This window comes from Squalius cephalus, assembly GCF_949319135.1.
Source record: "Squalius cephalus genome assembly, chromosome: 5".
NCBI lineage: Eukaryota > Metazoa > Chordata > Actinopteri > Cypriniformes > Leuciscidae > Squalius > Squalius cephalus.
This window is the reverse complement of record NC_137126.1, coordinates 44,799,823-44,822,322: the sequence shown is the minus strand read 5'-3', so window position 1 is coordinate 44,822,322 and position 22,500 is coordinate 44,799,823. Positions and strand designations below refer to the sequence as shown.

The window sequence follows — 22,500 nt, the reverse complement described above, 5'->3', positions numbered from 1 at the left end:
TTTTGTTTCAATTTCTTTAAAAAGTTATTTTTAAAAGATTTTTTTAAATATTGCAATTTTTATTTCTATTATAAATATTTTTAAAATACTTAATTTTTTTGAGATGCAAAAACATGTCATTAGATACCTGCAAATAACAATAATTAAACAAAATAAATAATAATTTGTAAGTATTTAAAAAATAAAGAAAATAAATGAATTTTCCATTAAGGTGTTTTTCTTGATGCTTTTCAGTGTGTTTGCGATGATGTGCTCGTACCTCGACAGAGCTCTGTGAGGATGAGGAACTCGGCCTGGCCCGTGTCCGACTCTTCTTTACTGATGGACGCAGCAGAGCAGAACTGCACGACGTTGGGGTGACCAGACAGCTTTTTCTACACAGAACACATGGACATAGCTTTTACAAAGGTTTTAACTTGCTGGGTAATGCTCCTTTTTCTTTTCTTTTCTTTTTTTGCAAACTGGTGAAAGAAAAATGCAAGAGATGCTTTGGCCAGCAACATCTTCACCAAATTGGGTAACACTTTATTTTACAGTGTCCTTGTTACACATGTTACATGTAATTACTGTAGTAGTAACTATAAATGATGCATAATTACACGCAACTAACCCTAAACCAAAACCCTAATCATATAGTAAGTACATGTAGTTAATTATTATTACTCGGTTATTAAATGTATAATTACACTGTAATATGTACACCTTAAAATAAAGTGTAACCAAAAACTGTGCCTAGTTAGGACATTGTGTAATAATGTAGTTAACTTGTTAAATGAACCCGTAAACACATACATCGGGTCTTTATCGACCTGGGACGTTATTCACTACCCTCCTCCTCATTCGTTTTTTAAAAGTTAGACATCAACTTTCTTAGTATTCCTCAATCTATTCATCATAAACAGTACAACAAGAAAAAAAATAAAATAATAAAAGAATTCCGTTTTCTAATTCATTTTTTGTAAAAAGTGTATAGGATCGCTAGCGACCCAAGGTATGTAATAGTGTAAGTATATTTTTTCTGCGCAACAATAATTGAATCTCTGTTGACTCAATAAGTCCAATTCACCTTTACTACTCAAGGTGGGAATTTCTGAAACACAATGATGACTTTATGTTTCACTCATAATTACTGCAGGCATAAAACAAAAGAATGGACAACTATCATGATCCATTCAGCTCAGCGATTTAATCCAGAGCAAGTACTGTACCGCAATCAAATATTAGCATCACTGTCACTTGATGGTGGATCTGGTGAAGAAGCTGTCAAAGAATTGATTTTAAAGATGTTGAAAACAATAGTTTTAAGAATATGGTTGAGAGAATAGGAGCCAAATGCTGAATGTACTGGGGAAATGAGCTCTGACGATGACAGATGCGTCAACATTTTATAACAGATTGAATACTTCAAAGTAACAAAAGGTATTGAAATATGTTTGTAATTGTTTTTATAATATCAGAAGTTAGAGAGTCACCCGTGTTAGATATAGATCCGGTAGAATATTTATGCATTTAAGGGTTAAAAACGTTTAATTATTACCATGAAGCAGACTTCCTGAATGATGGCTTTGTTCTTCTCCTCTTCATTGGAGAGAAGTCTCTGCACACAAACACAAATAAAACACACTTTTTTAAACATATTTTTTAAACCTGTTGACAAAAGGCAAAATTACCACAAAAAAAGTGTCAAAAATTCCCCAAATGCTTGAAATATCAGGCCGAATAAATGAGTCTAAAGTGAATTTCCACATTCATGTGTGTGTTATGTAACCTTTGATTTATTCTAGGCCTATCTTGTGCATTATGGGTTTAAGTACTTGAGATGAATGGATGATGTTTTACGAGTTCTTATATGGACATATTATTTCAGTATTATTTATATACTATTATAGTATTTATTCATATTTTGAATTAGATTTAAATTAAATATTTAAAAATGTTGGTAACTTTGTTATTATTATTATTTGTAATTTTCTTATATATATATTTTTTCTATTTTAATATAAATATTTAGCTTTAATTTATTTTTATTTCAGTTTTAAGTCATTTTAGTGCTTCAACTTATTTCAATTAGTTGGCAAGAAAAAAAACTTTAACCGAAATTATAAATGTTAAGTTGAAGTCTAATATTTATTATATTTTATTAAGATTTTATTTTTGAATAGTCTAAGTTTACAACAATAGCACTGTTTTATGATCGTATATGGATAAAAACGCTAAAATAAAGATTTTTAAAAACTCTCCAAGGGGGAGAATATTGCTCTTTGAAGACATGTTAATTAATCCACTGTTATGTAGAGCATATTTAACTTCATTAGCACATATAATGGCAGTCAGTATTGATTATCTGAAACAATCTGAATGTTAACGTTTTGTGTGTGATAAGGTCATCATACCTTGAGAGCATAGTCCTTACTGCTGCCCAAATCCTGGGCTTCATACACGAACGCAAAGCCACCTATAAAGAGAGGGAACATTTTGCATCATTAGGTTTATTTTAGGTTCACCAATCTAAATGAGATTCTGGCAGATTCATTTGTGTGCTGACTTGGCATTGTGGCACAAACAGGACGTGAGACAGCTGATTTCTGAAAACACAGACTACTCTAGAATCAGTCTATTAAAAAGCATGTGAGAGTCAGTAATTGACACGCTATAAAATCCTCTGGAATACTGACTCATTCATTTACGTCTATACATGTAACATTCACACAGAAAGAAACGTCTGGCTTCAGCAGTCATTATTCAACAGAGAGACACAGAAAAAATGATCTCATTACGACTGCAGCTTTGACACAACATTAATGAAACACTGATAGGATCGCTGTCTCTTTGCATAGCGCAAGCAACCATTTTACACAACATTTCACCAAGAGTCAGAGCCGTGGAGAAAACACTATAAATGAATTTAAAAACATCTAATTGACATTATATGGCTGAAATGTAAAAACATAACTTAACAGAATGGATAAATAATCTTCAAAACAAGAAATAATGTTAGCAAACAATATAAATTATGACAAAGTGGTGTTTCAAATGGAAATTTGCTACACTTTTGCCATTTATCCGTAGACCCAATATTTAATTAATTACTGAAAAGTGTAAATAAGTAAAAGCAGGAAAGTGTGTATATATCGAACAATATCGATTATAGGGTTATCATCTTCCTAATACATTAACCAATAATTATTAACCGATAGCTTACACGGGTTGGTGAAAAGCTACATTTATTTAAAAGTAATAATCAGAATAAATAACTTTAAAATAAAAATGGCAACACTTTAGTTTGGGGACCAATTCACTATTAACTAGTTGCTTATTAGCAATAGCAAGCATATCACTAGGATATCGGCAGTTTATTAGTACTTATAAAAGCACATAATAATGCCTTTTTCTGCATGATCATATTGAACATAATCCTAATACCTAAACTTAACAACTACCGTACTAACTATTAATAAGCAGTAAATTAGGAGTTTATTGAGGGAAAATTCATTGTTAATAGTGAATGTGTTCCCGAACTAAAGTGAGTCCACAAAAATAATTAAAACGAAACTTACTGAAAAAAATAATATATATATTGTATTTATTTCCCTGCATAATAATGCAACCATTAACTGACATCAGAGAACCAAGAATAAAGACACATTGACACATTAAATATTAGATTAAAAATGCAGAGGGTACGTCAAGTAAATATTTTAGGTCAAAGGTGTTCAGCTGACTAAAAAGTTTGTGAGTCCCTGATCTTTGTTGTTTGTTGAAAAGCAAGTCATTTTAATATAATATGCATGCACTAATGATTTTAAGGTATTAAGAAAGTAAAAAGGGCTCTCAATTAAGTTATGCATGAATACATAAAGACAAAAAATGTCCATTTCACATCTTCCAAGAATTCTGTTGTTCCACTCCAAAAAAATTGATAGAAATATGAGAATGTGCCTGACTGATTATTAAAATGAACAATAATAAAACATTAAAAGTATGGCTCCATGAACAGATGTTGACTGACTGCATCAAGTCAACTACGCACAGGAGTGTACGTCTTTACACGAACAAAAGTGACAATGACAGGTATTTATGAACACTTGTGAAACAATCCTCAAGTGACCAAAACGACCTGTAACCATGGCAACGGAGTAAATGAATACCAGCGGAGGCCTGAGTCAGACTGCACGAATCAAAAGAAGCTTTCGAGTTTCACGTTACAGTGCGCAAAAGAACGGTGCAAAACACAGTAACAGATGTAGAGCAAGAGACCTCAGCTAAATATGAAGTATAGTGAGTCCAAACATTTTCATTTCACCTTTCTGGAAACAAATTCCTGCCAACATTACAGTCCAGAAATGTCATATGATACAAAGAACAAAGAGGTGCAATGAATATAGAGCTATGCAAACAACACTGAGTCAGATACTTTGTCATTTAAAATGATGCTTTCATCCAAAGCAACAGGCAGTGCAGTCATTACACAGACAGAAACCTGAGGTTGAGATAGTTCAAACGTCCAACTTTCAGTTTACCAGCCTGGACCTCGAACCACTATGCCTCATCACCACCACCATGTAAATCATTCCTGTTTACCCAGAATGCCCTCTGTTTCAATTCGAGGCCTGTAGATGTCAACACACCTGAGCCAGTTATATGAGGGTTTATGGACATACACTGATCTCACAGGTCTGAGCAAAATACACAACAATCAATATATGAACATGGCTATATGGATATAACGTCAAAATATGAACAAATATCAAATAATGTAGTACAACAATTTGCACTTTAAAAAAAATCAAAAAACTTTTATTCAGCAAGGGCACATTAATTTGATAAAGTGTGACAGCAAAGATTTCCTTGTCAAAACAAACCAAAGAATTCTGAAAAAACGCATAAAATTCTATAAATATATTAAGCAGCACAGCTGTTTTCAATATTAATAAGAAGATTTTTTCCTGAGCAGCAAATCCGCATATTAGAATGATTTCTGAAGGATCATGTGACACTGAAGGCTGGAGTAATGATGCTGAAAATTCAGCTTTGAATAAATTATACTTTAAAACATTCAAATATAATATAGAATATTGTAATAATATTTTACTGTTTTCCTGTATTTTATGAAATAAATGCAGCCTTGTTGAGCATTAGAGACTTCTATCAGAAACATAAAAATGGAACCAGTCCCAAACCTTTGAACGATATAGTATTCACAATATAGACTGACATTATGAAAAGCTTATATACGTTAGGGCTGCACGATATTGGAAACAACTGACATTGCAATATCTTGTTTTCCTGCAATTTGAAAACAATTTCATCAGATGACTTGAACAGCTCTATTTGGAAAGAATTAATCATTATAAAATAATTGGGGTGATTTTGTAGGGGAGTGCATCTGCAGAACAAGTAATACATAAATTACAAGCATAGATAAATACAAATAGATGTATACAATACAATAGAACAAATGAAATAAACAGTGCTTTATGTTTTTCAGGTAGGTCTTACAGTATTCAGGTACAGAAGTTGTATAATCAAATGTAAACTGTATAAATTCACTGTATAAATTAAATATAATGAATATTTGTTAAAGCTACAAAAGTGATTTTCTCTTTGTATTTTGTTGTTTGATTGTTAAAGGATAACTCTCGCCAAAATGCAACCGAGGGTCTTTTTGTGAATCTACCCGAGGCAAACTTTTGTTTAAAAGCATAATTAGAATGGAAACGCCACTTTTAAGTTTGGCCGTATTTTCGGTTTCGGTCAAATTGCCTTTTGAATGGGAGTGCATGGGGCACGACTATGATAGCATCAAAATCGCTATTTTTAAAACACTAAGAAGGCTCGACACAACATGAAACTGTGCTGGAAGTATCACCAGGGGCTCTGCACATGAACTCCAGCACTGAGAACATTGTTTGTGTACACAGAGTTTACTAAAAAGAAAGATTTTGAACAACTCACTGTAGCTGTGTCCGCCGGCATTTAGTCAGTCAAAAATAGTTGATCTCCGAATGCGAATGAACTGAGTCTGAATTTTACTAAGACTAAAATTAGAAAGTTGTTCAAAATCTTTCTTTTTAGTAAACTGTGTACACAAACAATGTTCTCAATGCTCGAGTTCATGTGTAGAGCCCCTGGTGATACTTCGAGCAAAGTTTCATGTTGTGTCGAGCCTTCTTAGTGTTTTAAAAATAGCGATTTTGATGCTATCATAGTCGTGCCCCAAGCACTCCCATTCAAAAGGCAATTTGACCGAAAACGAAAATACGGTCAAACTTAAAAGTGGCGTTTCCATTCTAATTATGCTTTTAAATGAAAGTTTGCCTCAGGTAGGCTAGATTACTAAAAGACCCTTGACGAGAGTTACCCTTTAAGATGATTTACATGAATGGAATTGCAGCAGGAATATTGATGCTGTCACTTTAAGACCAATTATAACGATAGGCATCCATTTTTTTTCTCAATTGTTCAATTTCACGTAAGCCATAAGTGACTGTGTTTATGACATTACAAACACACTTGCAGAGGCGGGCATTTTGACATAATTTTGCATGTATGTGTCTTTCAAGCACAAGAGAACAGAACTCTTATTAACTGTGTCATCTGACACACAAGACTTTATTGGAAAACATAGTAGGCTACTTTGAATATGATGTAAATTTGTGAAATTTAGTACCATTATAAATTCCAATGCTTCACAGCACTAAATAGTGACACCATGGTACTATCATAGTACTTTTTTTAAAGGGACGAGAGGCCACTAACAAAACATACCATGGTCAGTTCATGTTATTATGAACATATATCAAAGTACTCTTTGAATCACCACAGAATCCCATGTAAATACCATGGTGCAGTCTGCGCACACACACACACACACACACACACACACATATATATATATATATAAGAGCAGTTAAAATATACAGAACATATATAACATAAATATGAACTATTACTGGCGTGGCAATTTATATAGATGTGCTATTGAATGACTGCATGCATATGTCTAAATGCCTCAAGAACATACAGACTAGCATATGAAATATATGGGTTCATGTCAGGTGTATCACAGCCAAGTGACTTGCTAACAACTTAGCCAGCGAGTTTTAGTCAATTGTCATTACGCTAAATTCCCAAATAAACACAAAAGTCAATGTTTATATGTGTGAATAATAATATATTATGGACATAATACAGTCAAATTCACAGCTGTTTTAAATTAAATACATGTTAGTAACATAAACCCAGGTTAGCATGACTAGCCTGATGCTATTTTGAATGATTCTTTTACCTTCCGCAATGACTCGTTTGATCCGGAGCTTCAGCTCTCCGAGCTCCACCACCTGCCCGACGAAGTCGTTCTGATCCCGGCTTGCGGCGCCGACGGATCCGCCGGGCCCGGCCAGGAAATCGAGCGCTGACTGGAACAGGGACATTTTGTCCCTCTTTTTCCCGTTGCGCCTGTTAACCGGAACCGGCACCGGATGGGAGAACAAGTGCACAAACTCAACTAGTGGCGTGACAAGATAATGATGCGTTAATTTAGATTTGAAACTCTCTATTGGAGTGTGAAAACATCTCGAGTGCTGGTTCCGATCGACCCGTTCTCTCGCAGCGGTATGTATTTCCGCAAGGTGCTGACGTGGGGCGGTGACGTCAGGCACACGGGATGCGTTAAACTCTCCTCTGGTTTGGCAGGTCTGTCTGTCATTCACATCTGAAATGTGCGTGACTGAGATGGTTGGAACTGGAAGTCAGTGAATTGTATGTTTTGAAGTGGAATGTATTCTATTCATGCATCAAAGTTGATTGACATGCAAACCTTAGATGTTTAGAATAAGTCTACAATACTGTGGCAATACAATGGCACAGTCAGTGATGCATAGGATGGTACTGGAATTCATGCACCATGGTATTTATGGTATGCCTACTGCAAGGTACTTCCCAGAATACCATGGAACTCCCATAGTACATGTAGAATACCATACCCTAAAACATACTTTTTGGTAGTAAACCCTCACCAAAAAAAAAAGTATGGTAATATTATGATATACTTTAAAATATCCCTTAGTATTATGGCAGAGTAGGCCTACCATGGTACTTTTGTGGCACTTTTGAAGTGTTGTTGTTCAAACTTACCATAGACATTTAAACATATTCAGTTAGTAGAAGGTTTTATCCATTGACTTATGAATATAGTGCAAGCATAAGTGATTGAAAACAATTGGCTATAAGTTGGGGCGATAAATGCAAGTACTATATACTGTATCAAATAATACTGATATCATATATCCTAATTTTACCATCACTTAAAGTGTTTAATATTTGCATTATAATTCATTATAATTACCATGCTGCAAAACATTATATAATATTAAACAATTCTTAATGACATATTTATGTTATAAATATTAGATTATTGTATTACAGTCATTTTCTAATATCTCATTTTTAATATTGTATACTTACTGTACAGTAATGGTAAAAAGTGAAAATCATGAGTCATGAATTATCATCGTTTAAGGGATATATATATTTTTTGTTTATATTTATATATATATATATATATATATATATATATATATATATATATACACACACATATATATACTGTATGACTTCTAAAAAATAGTCAAAGTATTTCAGTAATACCATGGTCATTTTTTTAAGATGCTTTTTAAGTGTTGTTAATCAAACAGAACCATAGTACATTTACATGTATTCATTTAGCAGAAGGTTTTGGTGTAACATATGAATGCTTTCCAAAATCAAAACTTATTTGAGTGTTAAATCATTATGATATTAATATTGTGTGTGCCTAAAACAATATTTCTTATATTTTGTTTAATATACCCATCACAAAGAACCAAAAAATACTTAGTGGACTGAAAAATGTACTTTATTTTTCCCCCTAAAAATATCAAAAATACAGTTGATATAATTTAATATGCATATTGCTACATGGAAAGTAACAGGAAAGTTTGATCAGAAAGCCGTGGTGGAGTGGTTAAACTAGCTGAGGGTAAAGCCCAGGGGTTTACAGTGCACTTATACGTCTCAGAGTAACAACAGTATAGAGAGAGAGGACATACATTCATCAGTTGAACTTTGAGGGTGTGGTGCAGTTCAGGGCCTGTATGTACAAAGCATCTCAAAGTGCACAGCTTCAGGATCAGGGGCCGGTTGCATAACATAGCCCTTATGTTCAGACTGTGTCTTAAGTACTAGTATGTCCAACTAGAGTGTCAAGGGGCAGCCTTACTTTCTACCATCAAATCTCTGTTTTTATATAACTGACTTGAAACAGTTATGAACAGTCTTAAAGAAACAAAATGCGACTAGTCTGAACGGTTTATGCGACCGGCCCCAGATCTTCCCATTTCCATCACATTATATAACAGTGCACTTGACTCTGAGATGTACTTTGTCAATATGGCCCGTTGAGCACTACGTTTGGAGTAAGCAAATCATCACCGGACAAAGCAGCTGTTGTTTTCTGATAAAGTCAGCAATACGAAATTGAATCTGTACGTGTTAAAAATTGTGTTAGAAACGTATTTGCATAAAAAACAAGTGTTTTCTAATTACAAAAGGACATTCTGGGTCATTTGCAAAGCAGCATAGTCATTTAAATACTCTGATGATTGAATTGAGCACATCACTTATTAGTGGACATGCATGTCAATGACACAAGCAACTGAATAGTCTGACACCGTCCAATCATAAAAGAACAGTCCACCTGGAACACACAGTCCACAATGCAATGCGAGGTAGTGATACACAGGTATGCTTGTATTCATATCATGTTAAATGATATAATTATAGAGTGTAGAATGTGGTTGCCAATTCTTTGAGTGTGAAACGGTTCTTTGTGGTTACGAAAACACAACGGCCGATGAAGAGTAGCAGGAGCGGAGCAGAGACCGAATTCTGCAGCAAAGCAGAAGAGGAGGAGAGAGTATAGAAAAGTTTCTTGCTTTGCATCAATCATTGACGACTGTATGAACGCACAAAACCTGTCTGTAATATGTCAGTCATATTTCACCCCACAACCAGAAGAAAAGTCTTAATTGTACATTGAATTTCAATTTTTGTTTTAGATTGTATAAAAGTACTGTAATACAGTAATTGTAAAACACGCGAATAAAGTATTATGAGAATTATTTATGGTCCTAAAAATGAAGGCCTAATTTTTTTCGTTTTAATATAATTACATATTTTTTTCAATAAATATAGTAAAAATATGATATATTAGTAAATATATGATTATGCACACGCACACACATACACACCTATCATTATATGAGGACATTCCATAGGCATAATGGTTTTTATACTGTAAAAACTGTATATTCAATCTCCTAACCCTAAACAATCACAGAAAACTGCATTTTTACATTTTTAATAAAACATGGTATGTTTTTTTTAAGCCATTTTAATTGCGAGGACTCAGGAAATGTCCTCATAAACCACATTTACGTTGTAATACCAGTGTAATGTCGTTATGCAAAATGTTGTCCTCATAAATTATTTAAACAAGCATGCGTATACACACACACACACACACACAGAGGTATTTCTATCATTATGAGGACTTTCCATTGACATAATAATTATATACTGTACAAATTGCATACTTTATCCCATACCCCTAAACCTAAAAAAAAAAAAAAAAAAAAAAAAACTTTCTGCATTTTTACATTTACAAAAAAACATTACTTAGTACTATTTTTCTCATGGGGACCAAAAAAAAATAAAAAAAATTAATTACTGGTAGCAATATCCTTGTGGGGTCATTTGGTCCTCACAACGTAGGATTAATCAGGTACACACACATGCACACACACATATACATACATACATATATATATATATATATACATCCTTTTCTTTTGACTTAGGGGTGAAATGTGAGATTTCCAAATGATCTGTGAATGAGATATAAAGTGATTTGGGTATCTGCACTTGATACAGATTTGACTATCATGGTAGTGTTAAGCACAAAGTAAGACATTCACAACGATTCAAAGAGACACATAGGAGACACAGCTCCGAAAACGTTGAGCAATGTTTTTTTTTTGGTAATGCATTTACTAAAAAACGACAGACAAATAGCTTAATATCAACTATTTATGGCGTCAGATTTTTTGTAGCTGTTAGTTTAAAAGTAGTATTTCCACAGCTTATGAAGCCATGAAACACATGAGGGTTAAAATGTGTTAAAACAGATAGAAAGAATTAATTCACAGGTTTAAACAAATTCATAACAATTTAGGTGTAATAAAACTTATTGGCTATAATGCTGGATTGGTTTTGGTTCATTTTATTCTTTGGTCAGTTAAAATGTAAACCTCTAGAATCCAAGATGACATGACTCACTGTGTTGAGAGACGTACTACATCTAGGCCTCGGCTATGCGACCAAAATGTGGTCTATATAATTTGGTCTTCTAATACACGAAACATATAGAAACCTGTGTATTACTACAACTGAACATTAATTAAACAATCTGAAAGTGTGTGTGTGCAGCCAGACTAAACTATTTGGATCTTTAAGATGTTTAACACAGTATCTACATCGGACGAGTTTGGCATGTGGCAACACGACACAACTAAGTTGCTCCGGTTATAAATATCAGAGCGGTCTACACTGTAAGCACTTAAAGCGGATGCCCCGTTTCTCCATTTCACATCCAAAATGACGTGATTTTATTTCAAATCTATAAATTGTATTCTCTACATGTTTAAATAACTTCTGACCGTTATATATCAAAGCCAGCTCCAGATGTTTCTGGTCTAATGTACTAATTTTAATCATTTTTGATGTATTTAACCATATGCATCTGCAGTTGTAAGAATACTAACATATGTCAAATGAAGTATAATACTATCACACGCAAAATCAGTTTTATAACAGATCTCTGTTGAAAATAAATTTTATTTTTTAGTAATGATTTTATTGTCATTTTACTAATGGCTCGAGTGTAGTCTCAAGCTTGCAGCGGACTGGTCTGTGAACGCTTCCAGTGTAGACGACCTCAAGTTGTCGCAATGTCGGCCACTTCCAGTGTAGACACACACAGACGTGTTTGGATTGACCCTTGGTTTGTGTTCAACTTACTGACTAGCCATTGTGAAACTTTCCCATTCCACTATCTTCGACAAATGCTCTGTATCCCCATGAGCAGCTGCCCGCTTCTCCTTCCTACTTTAGTTATTCTACAATACACACAGATCTGATAGTGAAACATCTGTATAATATATTAACAAGGTAGACAGCTGTCATGGTGAGATGTCAGGGCTCTGGCGGTATCGTTCAGACGCGTGCATCGCACGGTTACCCCGCCGAGTCTTGTGCACGACTAGATCTCTGTCGAAGTCTCCATCCGGGCGGGAATCCTGGAGCATCCGTGGCTTCTTCTGTTTGCTTTTTCATCCCGTCTCTGTCAGAAGAACATGTACTGGTTGTCGATGGCTCTCTTGCGCCCCCTGTCCAGCGGCTCCAGTTCATAGTCAGAGTCCCGGTTGGGCAGGAGGGGCGGCAGCGGGTTGGGGTGGCGGAGCAGGTTTCTGCGGCCCACTGACTCGCTCCGGCGCAGGGGAACGGGAACGGGAACGGGCCGATCTGGAAGGGAAGGGGGTGTGCGGTGCGGGAGCTCGACTAACGCTGAGGGGGGCGAACACGACTGGGCCATGTGAGGGCATGAATCCGGGCTGCAGTGAGCCAGACTCGGCTCTGAGCTCCAGCGAGAGAAGGGCACCAGCACCGGAGAGCCCACAGCCGAACTCGGACCTAGAGACATGGAACAGACAAAACACTTCATCAGCGCAACAGTTATTACAGTTATCAAAAATTCACTAGTTTAGCATTTTGGTTTTCAGTTTAATTTTAGTTAATGAAGTTTTCATGAACACATAAATGTAGAACCACAAATTGCTCCATCTGCCTATGATGACGAACACTACACTCAGAAGTTCGACATTTTTATTTGTAAAATTCAGTTATGACCAGTTACTTTCTATGAATTGTACAAAAAAAAAAAAAAAAAAAAAAGACTATCACAAAAGCAATTTCTAGAGCTGACCATCTCTAAATAATGATTTTTTAAATATTACTTTTGTTAGATATTTAGTTTAATATTACTGTTTATTACACTTTTGAACGATAAAGTGATACTTTTATTTAGCAAGGATGCATTAAATTGATCACAAGTGACAGTAAAGACATTTATAATTTTACAAAGTATTTATATTTCAAATAAAATATGTATTTCTAAACTTTCTATTCAATTCATCAAAGAATCCTGAACAAATGTATATCAGTTTCCACAAAAATATAAAAGCACAGCACAACTGTTTTGAACATTGTTTTCATCATTTAGTTTAAGCATGAAATCAGCATTTTAGAATGATTTCTGAAGGATCATGTGACACTGAAGACTGGAGTAATGATGCTGAAAATTTAGATATGCATCACAGGAAACAAAAACCACTGTCAATCTATTTGCAGGGTGAAGATGTTGTAAATGTGAAGATGAAGCCCTATATGGGATACAGGGAGCATTGTATGGAAATATTTAATGTAAGATGTAAAATACTGTAAGAAAGTAGTCCATTTTTTTAGCAAACAAAAATATAAAAAAATCTTACCTACCTCAGACTTTTGAATGGTAGATTATACTACAGTTATTCACATAAATAGATTGACTAGTTTTGACGACTTCTTCCCCCCCCCCCCCCCAGCATTTTATTTCTTGGATTGAATAATATTTCCTCAATAAGCATAGATGCTCCCTGTATCCCATAGAGGGCATCGTCTTCACATTTACAACATCTGCACCCTCTGCGAGTGTCACAGTAAGAGTGTGTGTGCTTGAAGTGTATTGAAGTATGAGCACATACTAGAGCATGTTAGTAAATGTGTGTGATAAAACATGGTATTTGTGTATATGTGCGTGTTTGTGCTTGACCACATTATTACAGCTTGTGAGGGTGGGACAGCAGGAAACAGAGACTTGATGGCAGGTTAGTCTGTAGTCGTGATGATATGCATAAAAGTGTATGGATGCGTGTGTGTTTGAGAGAGTGCATGTTTCCTTGTGTCAGGTCTCTCAGAACTACTAAAACCCATCTAAACCACAAAGCACAAGAGGGAAATGCTCCTGCCGAGCTCAAAGTGTGTGACAGACAGAGACAAAAAAGAAATTGTATGCATGGCTTCAGCTGCCCGAACATTATATATTGTATTTTAACAGTGCAATAAATATCGCCTTTATTACTTTGTATGATCACATAAACTAGCCAAAGATTATTTAAACATTTTTATTATGCTATTTAATGTGGTTTACACACATTACATTGCAATATATTACATTACACATAAGCTCAAAATTAATTCTTGCCAAGCACCAAATATGTGAAAAAATTGGCTTTGGTGAATAAATCAAACATGTTTACTTATAATAACAATTACGATCAGATGGTTTACATTAAAATATAAAAATGACTCAGAAGTGATTCAAATCAATTTGTCTACTAAAAAAACATCTGTTGCACTTTATTGTATGTGTAAAAGGATGCTTAAGTGAGTTTTTTCCCACTTATGTTATATTGCGTGCATTAAGCATTAATGCATTATTAGTTGCATTAATCCTGCGCTATCTTCCTCCATGTTTCACAATGCTCATAATTTAACCCGGGGTTAACAATGAATCCTCGGTATTCACATGAACTGACGTTTCACACTGTACATTCCTAAACCCTGGGTTAATGTCCTTATCTGCGGTGTCATTGTTATTGATTGGAGGAGAGACGTGTGCGACCTGTTTATATAAAAGCTCTAATATTGCACGTCTTTATATTATACACTGCAGACTGTAGTGGTGCAATGGATCCCTAAACCCACGCTTCGGATCATAGTGCAGTTTTTGAGTCACGGATTGGATCGTTTTTCGGATCAGCAAAAAAAAAAAAAAAATTGAATGTAACTTTGCTTTTCATTTATTACTAAAAGACCACTTTAAGTACATCGATACCACAGCAATAAAATTAATAATTTATTTAAAATTAATAACATTAAAGATAAAAGTCAGTAATAAAATAAGAACATATACACCAATTACAATCATAGATATATACAATATAACAAAGTTACAAATAAAGTTAAAACAGTAGTATTCAGGAACAGAAATGCAGTCAGTAAATTGTAAAATAACACTATAGTGTTCACTGTATAAATTAAATATAGATTAATCTTTGTTGAAGATGTGTTTTATTGTTTAATTAACATTAAACAGTCCTTCCAGAAAAACGCGGAGTTTTTTTGTGATTGTCGCGGGCAAAAATCCTTGATTATGCGGCACGTTTTCTTAAAAAATGCGATGGAATATGCGGGATATTTATGCAATGAAATTGCGGGAACTACATCACAGAAAGTGCTGGGAATATTTAAGTTCTCATCTTGTTTTATTTCAGACCTTAATAAACACATGGCTCAAACTTACAAAACATTCATGAGTCAAACAAGTTCTGTAGCTTTACAAAAGGAATATGCTACAACTTCTGTAAAAATTAATAAATAAAATATAAAAAAATAAAATGTGTGCTTCCTATTTTAGAGGTAGCTATACAAAACAGACAACTTCTGTTAAAATAAGTGCTTCCAATGAACAAAGTGCAATCTCTTACTGTAACGTAAATTTACATACTACTAATATACTTACAACTGTAATAAAGTCACTTCATAACGTTCCCATGGCAACAGGGGAAAATGGCTGCTCTTGTGTGAAGTAAATGCAACATTTTTCAACTTTCTGCTAAGATAAGCTGACTTTTTTGCAACGAAAATGCGGGAATTATGAAATCATGCAACCCCCGCATATTTTGCGTGCGGAAATCTGATTTGCAGATTTGTATAGGCTGCTGTCACTTTAAGACATAATGAACGGATCAATATACTCATACACATCTGATTTCTTTCTCAACTGGTTACGTTCACTTAAAGGTACAATATGCAAGAATTTTTGCCGCTAGAGGGCGCTACATTCCAAACAACAACAACGGCGTAGCTTGATGACGATGTGAATGAGCGTGGAATGATGGGAACTGTCGTTTTAAACTCCACCGTGGATGTAAATCAGTCAGACGGGAATCGAAAAATCATGTTCATGGATGAGGCTAAGTTCTATTTTTATAATGACATGCTTTTTGTGGCGAGGGGGGCGTGTTATGACATTCTATATAGATCAGTGGGTTCAGCGCGGTCTGTAATGGGAGAGAGAAGAGACGAGCGGGACGCAAGTAGGTAAAGTGCAAATGACGAACACCTGTGTCTTATTGCTGTGATCCGCGTGGAGAGACCGCTTATAAGCCGCGCGCTGGAACGAGAGAGAGACTGAAGAGAAAATTGGACGCAGAGAAAGAAAACCGGTGGATCCGAGCTCTCATTTTTGAACTGTTTTGTGCCGTCGCGGTTGCCACGGTGAACGCGCGTTGTGCACGACTTTTGTTTGTTTTGCTTTATTTTAATAAAGTACGAGTCCCAGTCACGCCGACTCCTGTCTTCTTCCTTCCTGACTCTTGAACCTCATCACACTTTTATTTCATTAAAATGAATTAACCGCAAAAAAAGTAAGGTTTAATACTAAATTGGTTATCATAGATGTTACTGTATGTCGAATTCATTGTTGTGATAACGCGGCGCAGTTTTACGTGTTCTAAACAATTGTAAAAGTACATTCGAACATACCCACATCATTTGCCAAAATACTGATTAATCTTTATGTATAACACATGCTATATTTATTTACATGGCCATAAACACCAGACGTGATAAACAATGTCAATAAACTAAACACAAATCTAAAGCAATAATACTTCCCTTACATAAACATAACTATTACCGAATGCTACATTTGGAAAATATAAAATTAAGCATGCTTTGTCGACAGAACCAGCTGCAATCGGTAAAGAATAATTGTGTTCCATAACGACTGCAAGAAACAAGCTAACGTTTACAGACGCTACAACTACGACTTCCGCCTTTGTCCAGGACTCCACACAGTACGAGCGGAAACCGAGGGTAACGCGGATATGACGCAATTGACTGGCGACTCCCAGCTCCCCCCTGCTCTAACGCCCCTTTTCCTTGGTTAAAATCGCAATTTTCTCACGATTTAAAAATAGTTGGAAACATTTGGGATATTGTAAGTAATTTGGGATATTGTAAGTAATCAACTTAACAAAATATATAACACTGCCCTTGAGATTATGGGATATTTTAATGCAAAATTCTTACATATTGTACCTTTAAGACATAACCGACTGCGTAAACAAAAATACTTGCTGAGACGGGTATTTTAACAATTTGATGTGTATGTGTCCGTTCAAGCGCAAGGAGACGCGAAAGAGGAATCAATTCGGTGTTCTTTGTCACCTCTTCTTGCGCTTGAATGGTTTCAAATCTCTTGAATGTGCAAATTGTCAAGAAAAAAAAAAAACGTGCAAGTGATAAACTTTTACTCTATGATGGTTAAACTTGACAATTAATCCGCGATTCACGTGCGTGCCGAACCGGGCCTCGTCCGTACGGATCACGGATCAACTGCGAAACTGTTGCCCTCTAGCAGACTGTACTAATGGACTATAAAGATAAGAATAAAACGGTCTCTTCTTCACACCAGCTGACGTGTTTTACGCCACCATTTAACAGTTTCTGTGTGTTTCTGTGACGGTGCAAAGCACGTGAATTCAGGCATGCGATTGGTTGTCGGTTGTTAAGCATCTAGTAATAACATTCTAACACTGCATCGTTTCACACTGCACAGCTTAGGAGCAGGGTTTCATAACACCGGCTAAAAAGTTGTGCTATACTGTATATATTTACATGTGCAAATACCTCTAGTCTCACCTGTGTGAGTGGGGTTTACCCGCACATAATTGGCCAACGTAACGTCACGTGCGGCGCCACATTCCAGTGGGATAGGACAGTTGCGGAAGTGATTCAGCATGTCCATGACTGATGGGAAACGCAGGTGCTGCACACGACACTGACCCCATTCGGTTAAAGATAGACGTAAATGCTGCAAAGGAAGAAAAACAGTGGAAAACGCATTATAAATACTGACATAAACAGAGAAAATAATTTGCAACAGTAATATTGATGTGAATAGTGATCAAATAGAAAACGTTGTGTTAATAATTTTAAATGTAATGCTTACATTAAAATAATGTATTTATATTTAAGTAAATATAGGTGTTTTAATTAATAAAATATTCCATTATTTTAATGCATTTAAATTTAAGTAAATATAATTATTTTTAATTAATAAAATATTAAATGCACTTAAATAGAAAAAGTTATTTTGCATTTTTATTTCAAATTTGTGTAAAATGTCTAATAATAATAATAAATGGATACAGAGATATAAAAAATGGAAATGGAAGATTAGGTTGAGCACTGCATTGTGGGATACAGTTTTATAAATTAAATTGAAAATATCATATTCTGGCTTTTTTGAGTGCGTGTGTTTCACAAAACGGTATAATGTACAGTTAAAAAAAAAGAAAAGAAAAAAAAGATAATAATTGTTTAATGCTTTTAAAACATTCAGAAATACATTATACAGACTCAATATGAAAAAATAAGCACTGATATTATTTGCTTAACAGGGTTTGCTTAACACAAAAAATTCTAAAATACAATATATATAATAATAATAATAATACATTTAAACACAAAATTGAGCAATAACCATTTGGTGACTGATATACTGAACATCCCTAATGAAAATAATATTCATGATAATGATGATGCTGAGTTATTATTACCTTTGCTCTGCCCTGGTAGTTAAACGTGAGGACATAGTCTCCTCTCCGTGTCTCGCTCTGTCTCACCAGGAAGTTCCCATGACCGCTGACCCCGGCATGCTGTACAAGGTAGGCAGCCCGCACACGTGATATGGGCCCATGGAACCATGGGTAAGAGGACAGGAAGTGATCCGTTTTATTGTAGGCGTGCTCTGTGAGCACTCCAAATCCCAGAGAGGCTGTGGAGGCACACGAGACATGTGTTTACAGACATCTGAATATGACTCTCATCTGATTTTCTACCTAAAGCAAGCGGTCGATTATCATGCAAAATAGTTTCATCTCAAATGCTAGTTTATAAAAATGAGTGAAAAATGTGTTGCAGTGGAAATCTATGCAGCGAATGTAACTGTGACACTGTTTCAACTGTATAACTAAAACATATGAACAATAAAGAATCAAAATTGAGAGTTTTGGTCCCGTTCACACCAGTTATTAAGATCTGTTTTGATCGAGTTGACAACAAATGCTTTTGAAGCTGTTTAGAGTACTTGCATTAATATCAATAAGAGAGAAAAACAGAAGACAGGAAGAGAGAAAGTGTATGTGTGTGTATGTGCGTGACTCACCCTGGCCGCTGGGCTCTGTGCTCCCTCTGCGAACTGCATTCAGTGAGTCACTAACAGGAAACGCTTCTCCATCCACACTATCTGACCTGGAATCACACACACACACTCTCATAAACATCTATGAACTTCTTTAATTGCATGATGAAGAGGTCCCACAATGTCACACTGTCAATAACATCACATCACATATGCTAAGGTACGTCCACATTGTTTGATGACTAAGAAAAGCTAAACTTTGTATAGCAAACACACGTGGTAACATAAACGTTTTATTTTTATGCGATCCATAAGAGGCCCTAAAACATATGCCCTAAAACTACACTTTTGTCGCACATATTAAATAGAAAGTGCTTAAATAGAAAGTTATTTGCATTTTTAATTCAATTTTGTGTCAAATTTCTTCAAATAATCAAAACAGAGATGTTAAAGAATTTAACACGGGTTATATATATATATATATATATATAGGGCTTCCTTTTGCGGCCAATACAGCCTCAGTTTGTCTTGGGAATGACCGATACAAGTCCTTCACAGTGGCCAGAGGGATTCTGACCCATTCCTCTTCCAGAACAGCGGTCAGTCACGTTTTCTGACTCCAAAATACTCCAAAGTGGCTCAAAAATCTTTAGATCTGGTGACTGTGCAGGCCTTGGGAGATGTTCAACTTCACTTTTTAATATTCATCAAACCATTCTGTCACAAGTGTTGTTGTGTGTATTGGTACATTATCATGCTGATACACGGCACCAGTTTAAAACATTAGGAGCACATGGTCCTTCAGAATGCTTCGGTAGTCCATCAAGCACAGTCGGGAATGTCATGATATTACAGCTCAAACATCACTGATCCACCGTCGTGTCTCACTCTGAGCATCAACAGTCCGGGAGTTCAGACTCTTTGGAGATTCTCCACACTGTAACTTCCACGGATGTGGGAAAGACAGTGAATGTGGATACATCAGAGAACGATACATGTTTAAGCCCAAGATTTGCACTGTTGGCACCAATGAAACTAACATTTGGCACTGGCACGAGTGACCAAAGGTTTGGCTATAGCATCCCGACCATGAATATGGACTCTGTGGAGTTGAGCAGCTGTGGTTTTTTGGATACAATCCGGGTTAGTAGTACCTGGACATCCCTTTCAGACAGGACACAGTTACTCCTGTTGGATGCGGTTCGTCCTATGTGGAGATATGCCGACATTACCCTCGATACCAGAGCTCTCGATACACCACAAAGACTTACTGTCCTGGTCACAGATGAGCCAGCGAGACGAGCAACAACAATTTGTCCTTTTCTGAACTCTGATATGTCTCCCATTATGTTGTGTGAACTGCAATATTTTATGTACAGCTGTGCTATTGCTCTGATGTTAACCTTCACATTAAAATGAACCTTCACACCACCAGGCCACGTACAGTACAGGCCAAAAGTTTGGACACATTACTATTTTTAATGTTTTTGAAAGAAGTTTCTTCTGCTCATCAAGCCTGCATTTATTTGATCAAAAATACAGAAAAAAATATAATATTGTGATATATTACAATTTAAAATAATTGGTTTTCAATTTATTATACTTTAAATTATCATTTATTTCGGTGATGCAAAGCTGAATTTTCAGGATCATTACTCCAGTCTTCAGTGTCACATGTGACATCCAGTCAATCACATGATCCTTTAGAAATCATTCTAATGTTCTGATTTATTATGAGTGTTGGAAACAGTTCTGCTGCCTAATATATTTGATGAATAAAAGGTTAAAAAGAACTGCATTTATTCAAAATAATTTTTTTTTTAATATAAATCTTCTTTATTATCACTTTTTATCAATTTAACACATCCTTGCTGAATAATTATTGATTTATTTAAAAAAAATAAAGAAAAAAAAATACTGACCCCAAATTACTGACCAGTAGTGTATATTGTTGTTATAAAAGATTTCTATCTTGAAAACATTTGCTTCTTTTTTTTTCTTTTCTTTTTTCTTTTTCTTATTCATCAAAGTATCCTAAAAAAGTATCACAGGTTATGAAAAAATATTAGGCAGCAGAACTGTTTCCAACTTTGATAATGAATCATCATATTAGAATGATTTCTAAAGGATCATTTGATAGACTGGAGTAATGATCCTGAAAATTCAGCTTTGCATCACCGAAATAAATGATAATTTAAAGTATAATAAATTGAAAACCAATTATTTTAAATTGTAATAATATATCACAATATTACATTTTTTTTTCTGTATTTTTGATCAAATAAATGCAGGCTTGATGAGCAGAAGAAACTTCTTTCAAAAACATTAAAAATAGTAATGTGTCCAAACTTTTGGCCTGTACTGTATATATAGACATGAAACCTTCACACTACACTGGCCAGTGTTTCAGGTTCATTGTCCAGCCCCTGTGTGTGTGTATATGTATATATAATATTTATGTATTTAATTTAAACTATATAGGATTTATTATATTAATATTATTTTAAGTATCTCACTTTCTTTCTATCTATTTGTGATACATATACATAAATCAAAAAAATCAAACAAAAATGCAATGAATACAGCGAGAAACTGTGTAGAGAGGAGAACAGACGCTATTAGACAGAAAAACAGACGTCGCTTTGAAACCTACAGGGACGAAATGAAGGAAAGAACAGAGGAAGAGAGCAGAAGCAAGACTCAGGGAGGGGCGTTTGGGGAAGTTGCGGGAGAGAGCAGCACAAAAGCTTTTGGTTCGAGTCAGGAAATGTGTCTTGTAATTCTTGGACAAGCAAAAAAAAAAAAAAAAAAAAAAAAAAAAGGTTAAAGGTAAAAAAAAGAAAGAAAAAAGAAAGAAACATAAGAAAAATAAAACAAGGCAAAGAAAACGAGAGAGCAGGGGGCATGGAGAGAAAGGAGGCCATGAGATGTGCTGAGTCGAGTTCTTGAGATTCTTAGTAATCAGAATAACAGGAAGACCTCACTCTCTCTCTCTTCCTAAAACTCACATTGATATATTCACACAGGCTTGAGTTCTCAGTACCCTCACACCAATAAAAGGAAATGAAACATTCGTGTGCACACACACACAA

General features: G+C 35.1%; 2 protein-coding genes across 6 annotated transcripts in view; both read right to left on the bottom strand.

Moving 5' to 3' along the window:
* Window positions 1–7,640, bottom strand: part of gak (cyclin G associated kinase) — a 41,892-nt gene extending 34,252 nt beyond the window's left edge. For 4 of the 5 annotated variants that reach the window (XM_079872457.1, XM_079872460.1, XM_079872458.1 and 1 more), the window contains exons 1-4: window positions 7,289–7,640; window positions 2,394–2,455; window positions 1,538–1,597; window positions 260–374 (exon numbers count right to left, since the gene is read on the bottom strand). In XM_079872457.1, the coding sequence (XP_079728583.1) occupies window positions 260–374; window positions 1,538–1,597; window positions 2,394–2,455; window positions 7,289–7,433 (382 nt within the window). In that variant the 5' untranslated portion in view covers window positions 7,434–7,640. The remainder of the gene's footprint in view (window positions 1–259; window positions 375–1,537; window positions 1,598–2,393; window positions 2,456–7,288) is intronic. The other variant, XM_079872461.1, reaches the window with a different exon arrangement.
* Window positions 7,641–11,065: 3,425 nt separating this feature from the next.
* sh2b3 (SH2B adaptor protein 3) overlaps window positions 11,066–22,500 on the bottom strand; it is a 48,574-nt gene continuing 37,139 nt past the window's right edge. The window contains exons 5-8 of the mRNA XM_079872479.1: window positions 19,433–19,518; window positions 18,825–19,042; window positions 17,905–18,076; window positions 11,066–12,789 (exon numbers count right to left, since the gene is read on the bottom strand). Coding sequence (XP_079728605.1) covers window positions 12,443–12,789; window positions 17,905–18,076; window positions 18,825–19,042; window positions 19,433–19,518 — 823 coding nt within the window. The 3' untranslated portion in view covers window positions 11,066–12,442. The remainder of the gene's footprint in view (window positions 12,790–17,904; window positions 18,077–18,824; window positions 19,043–19,432; window positions 19,519–22,500) is intronic.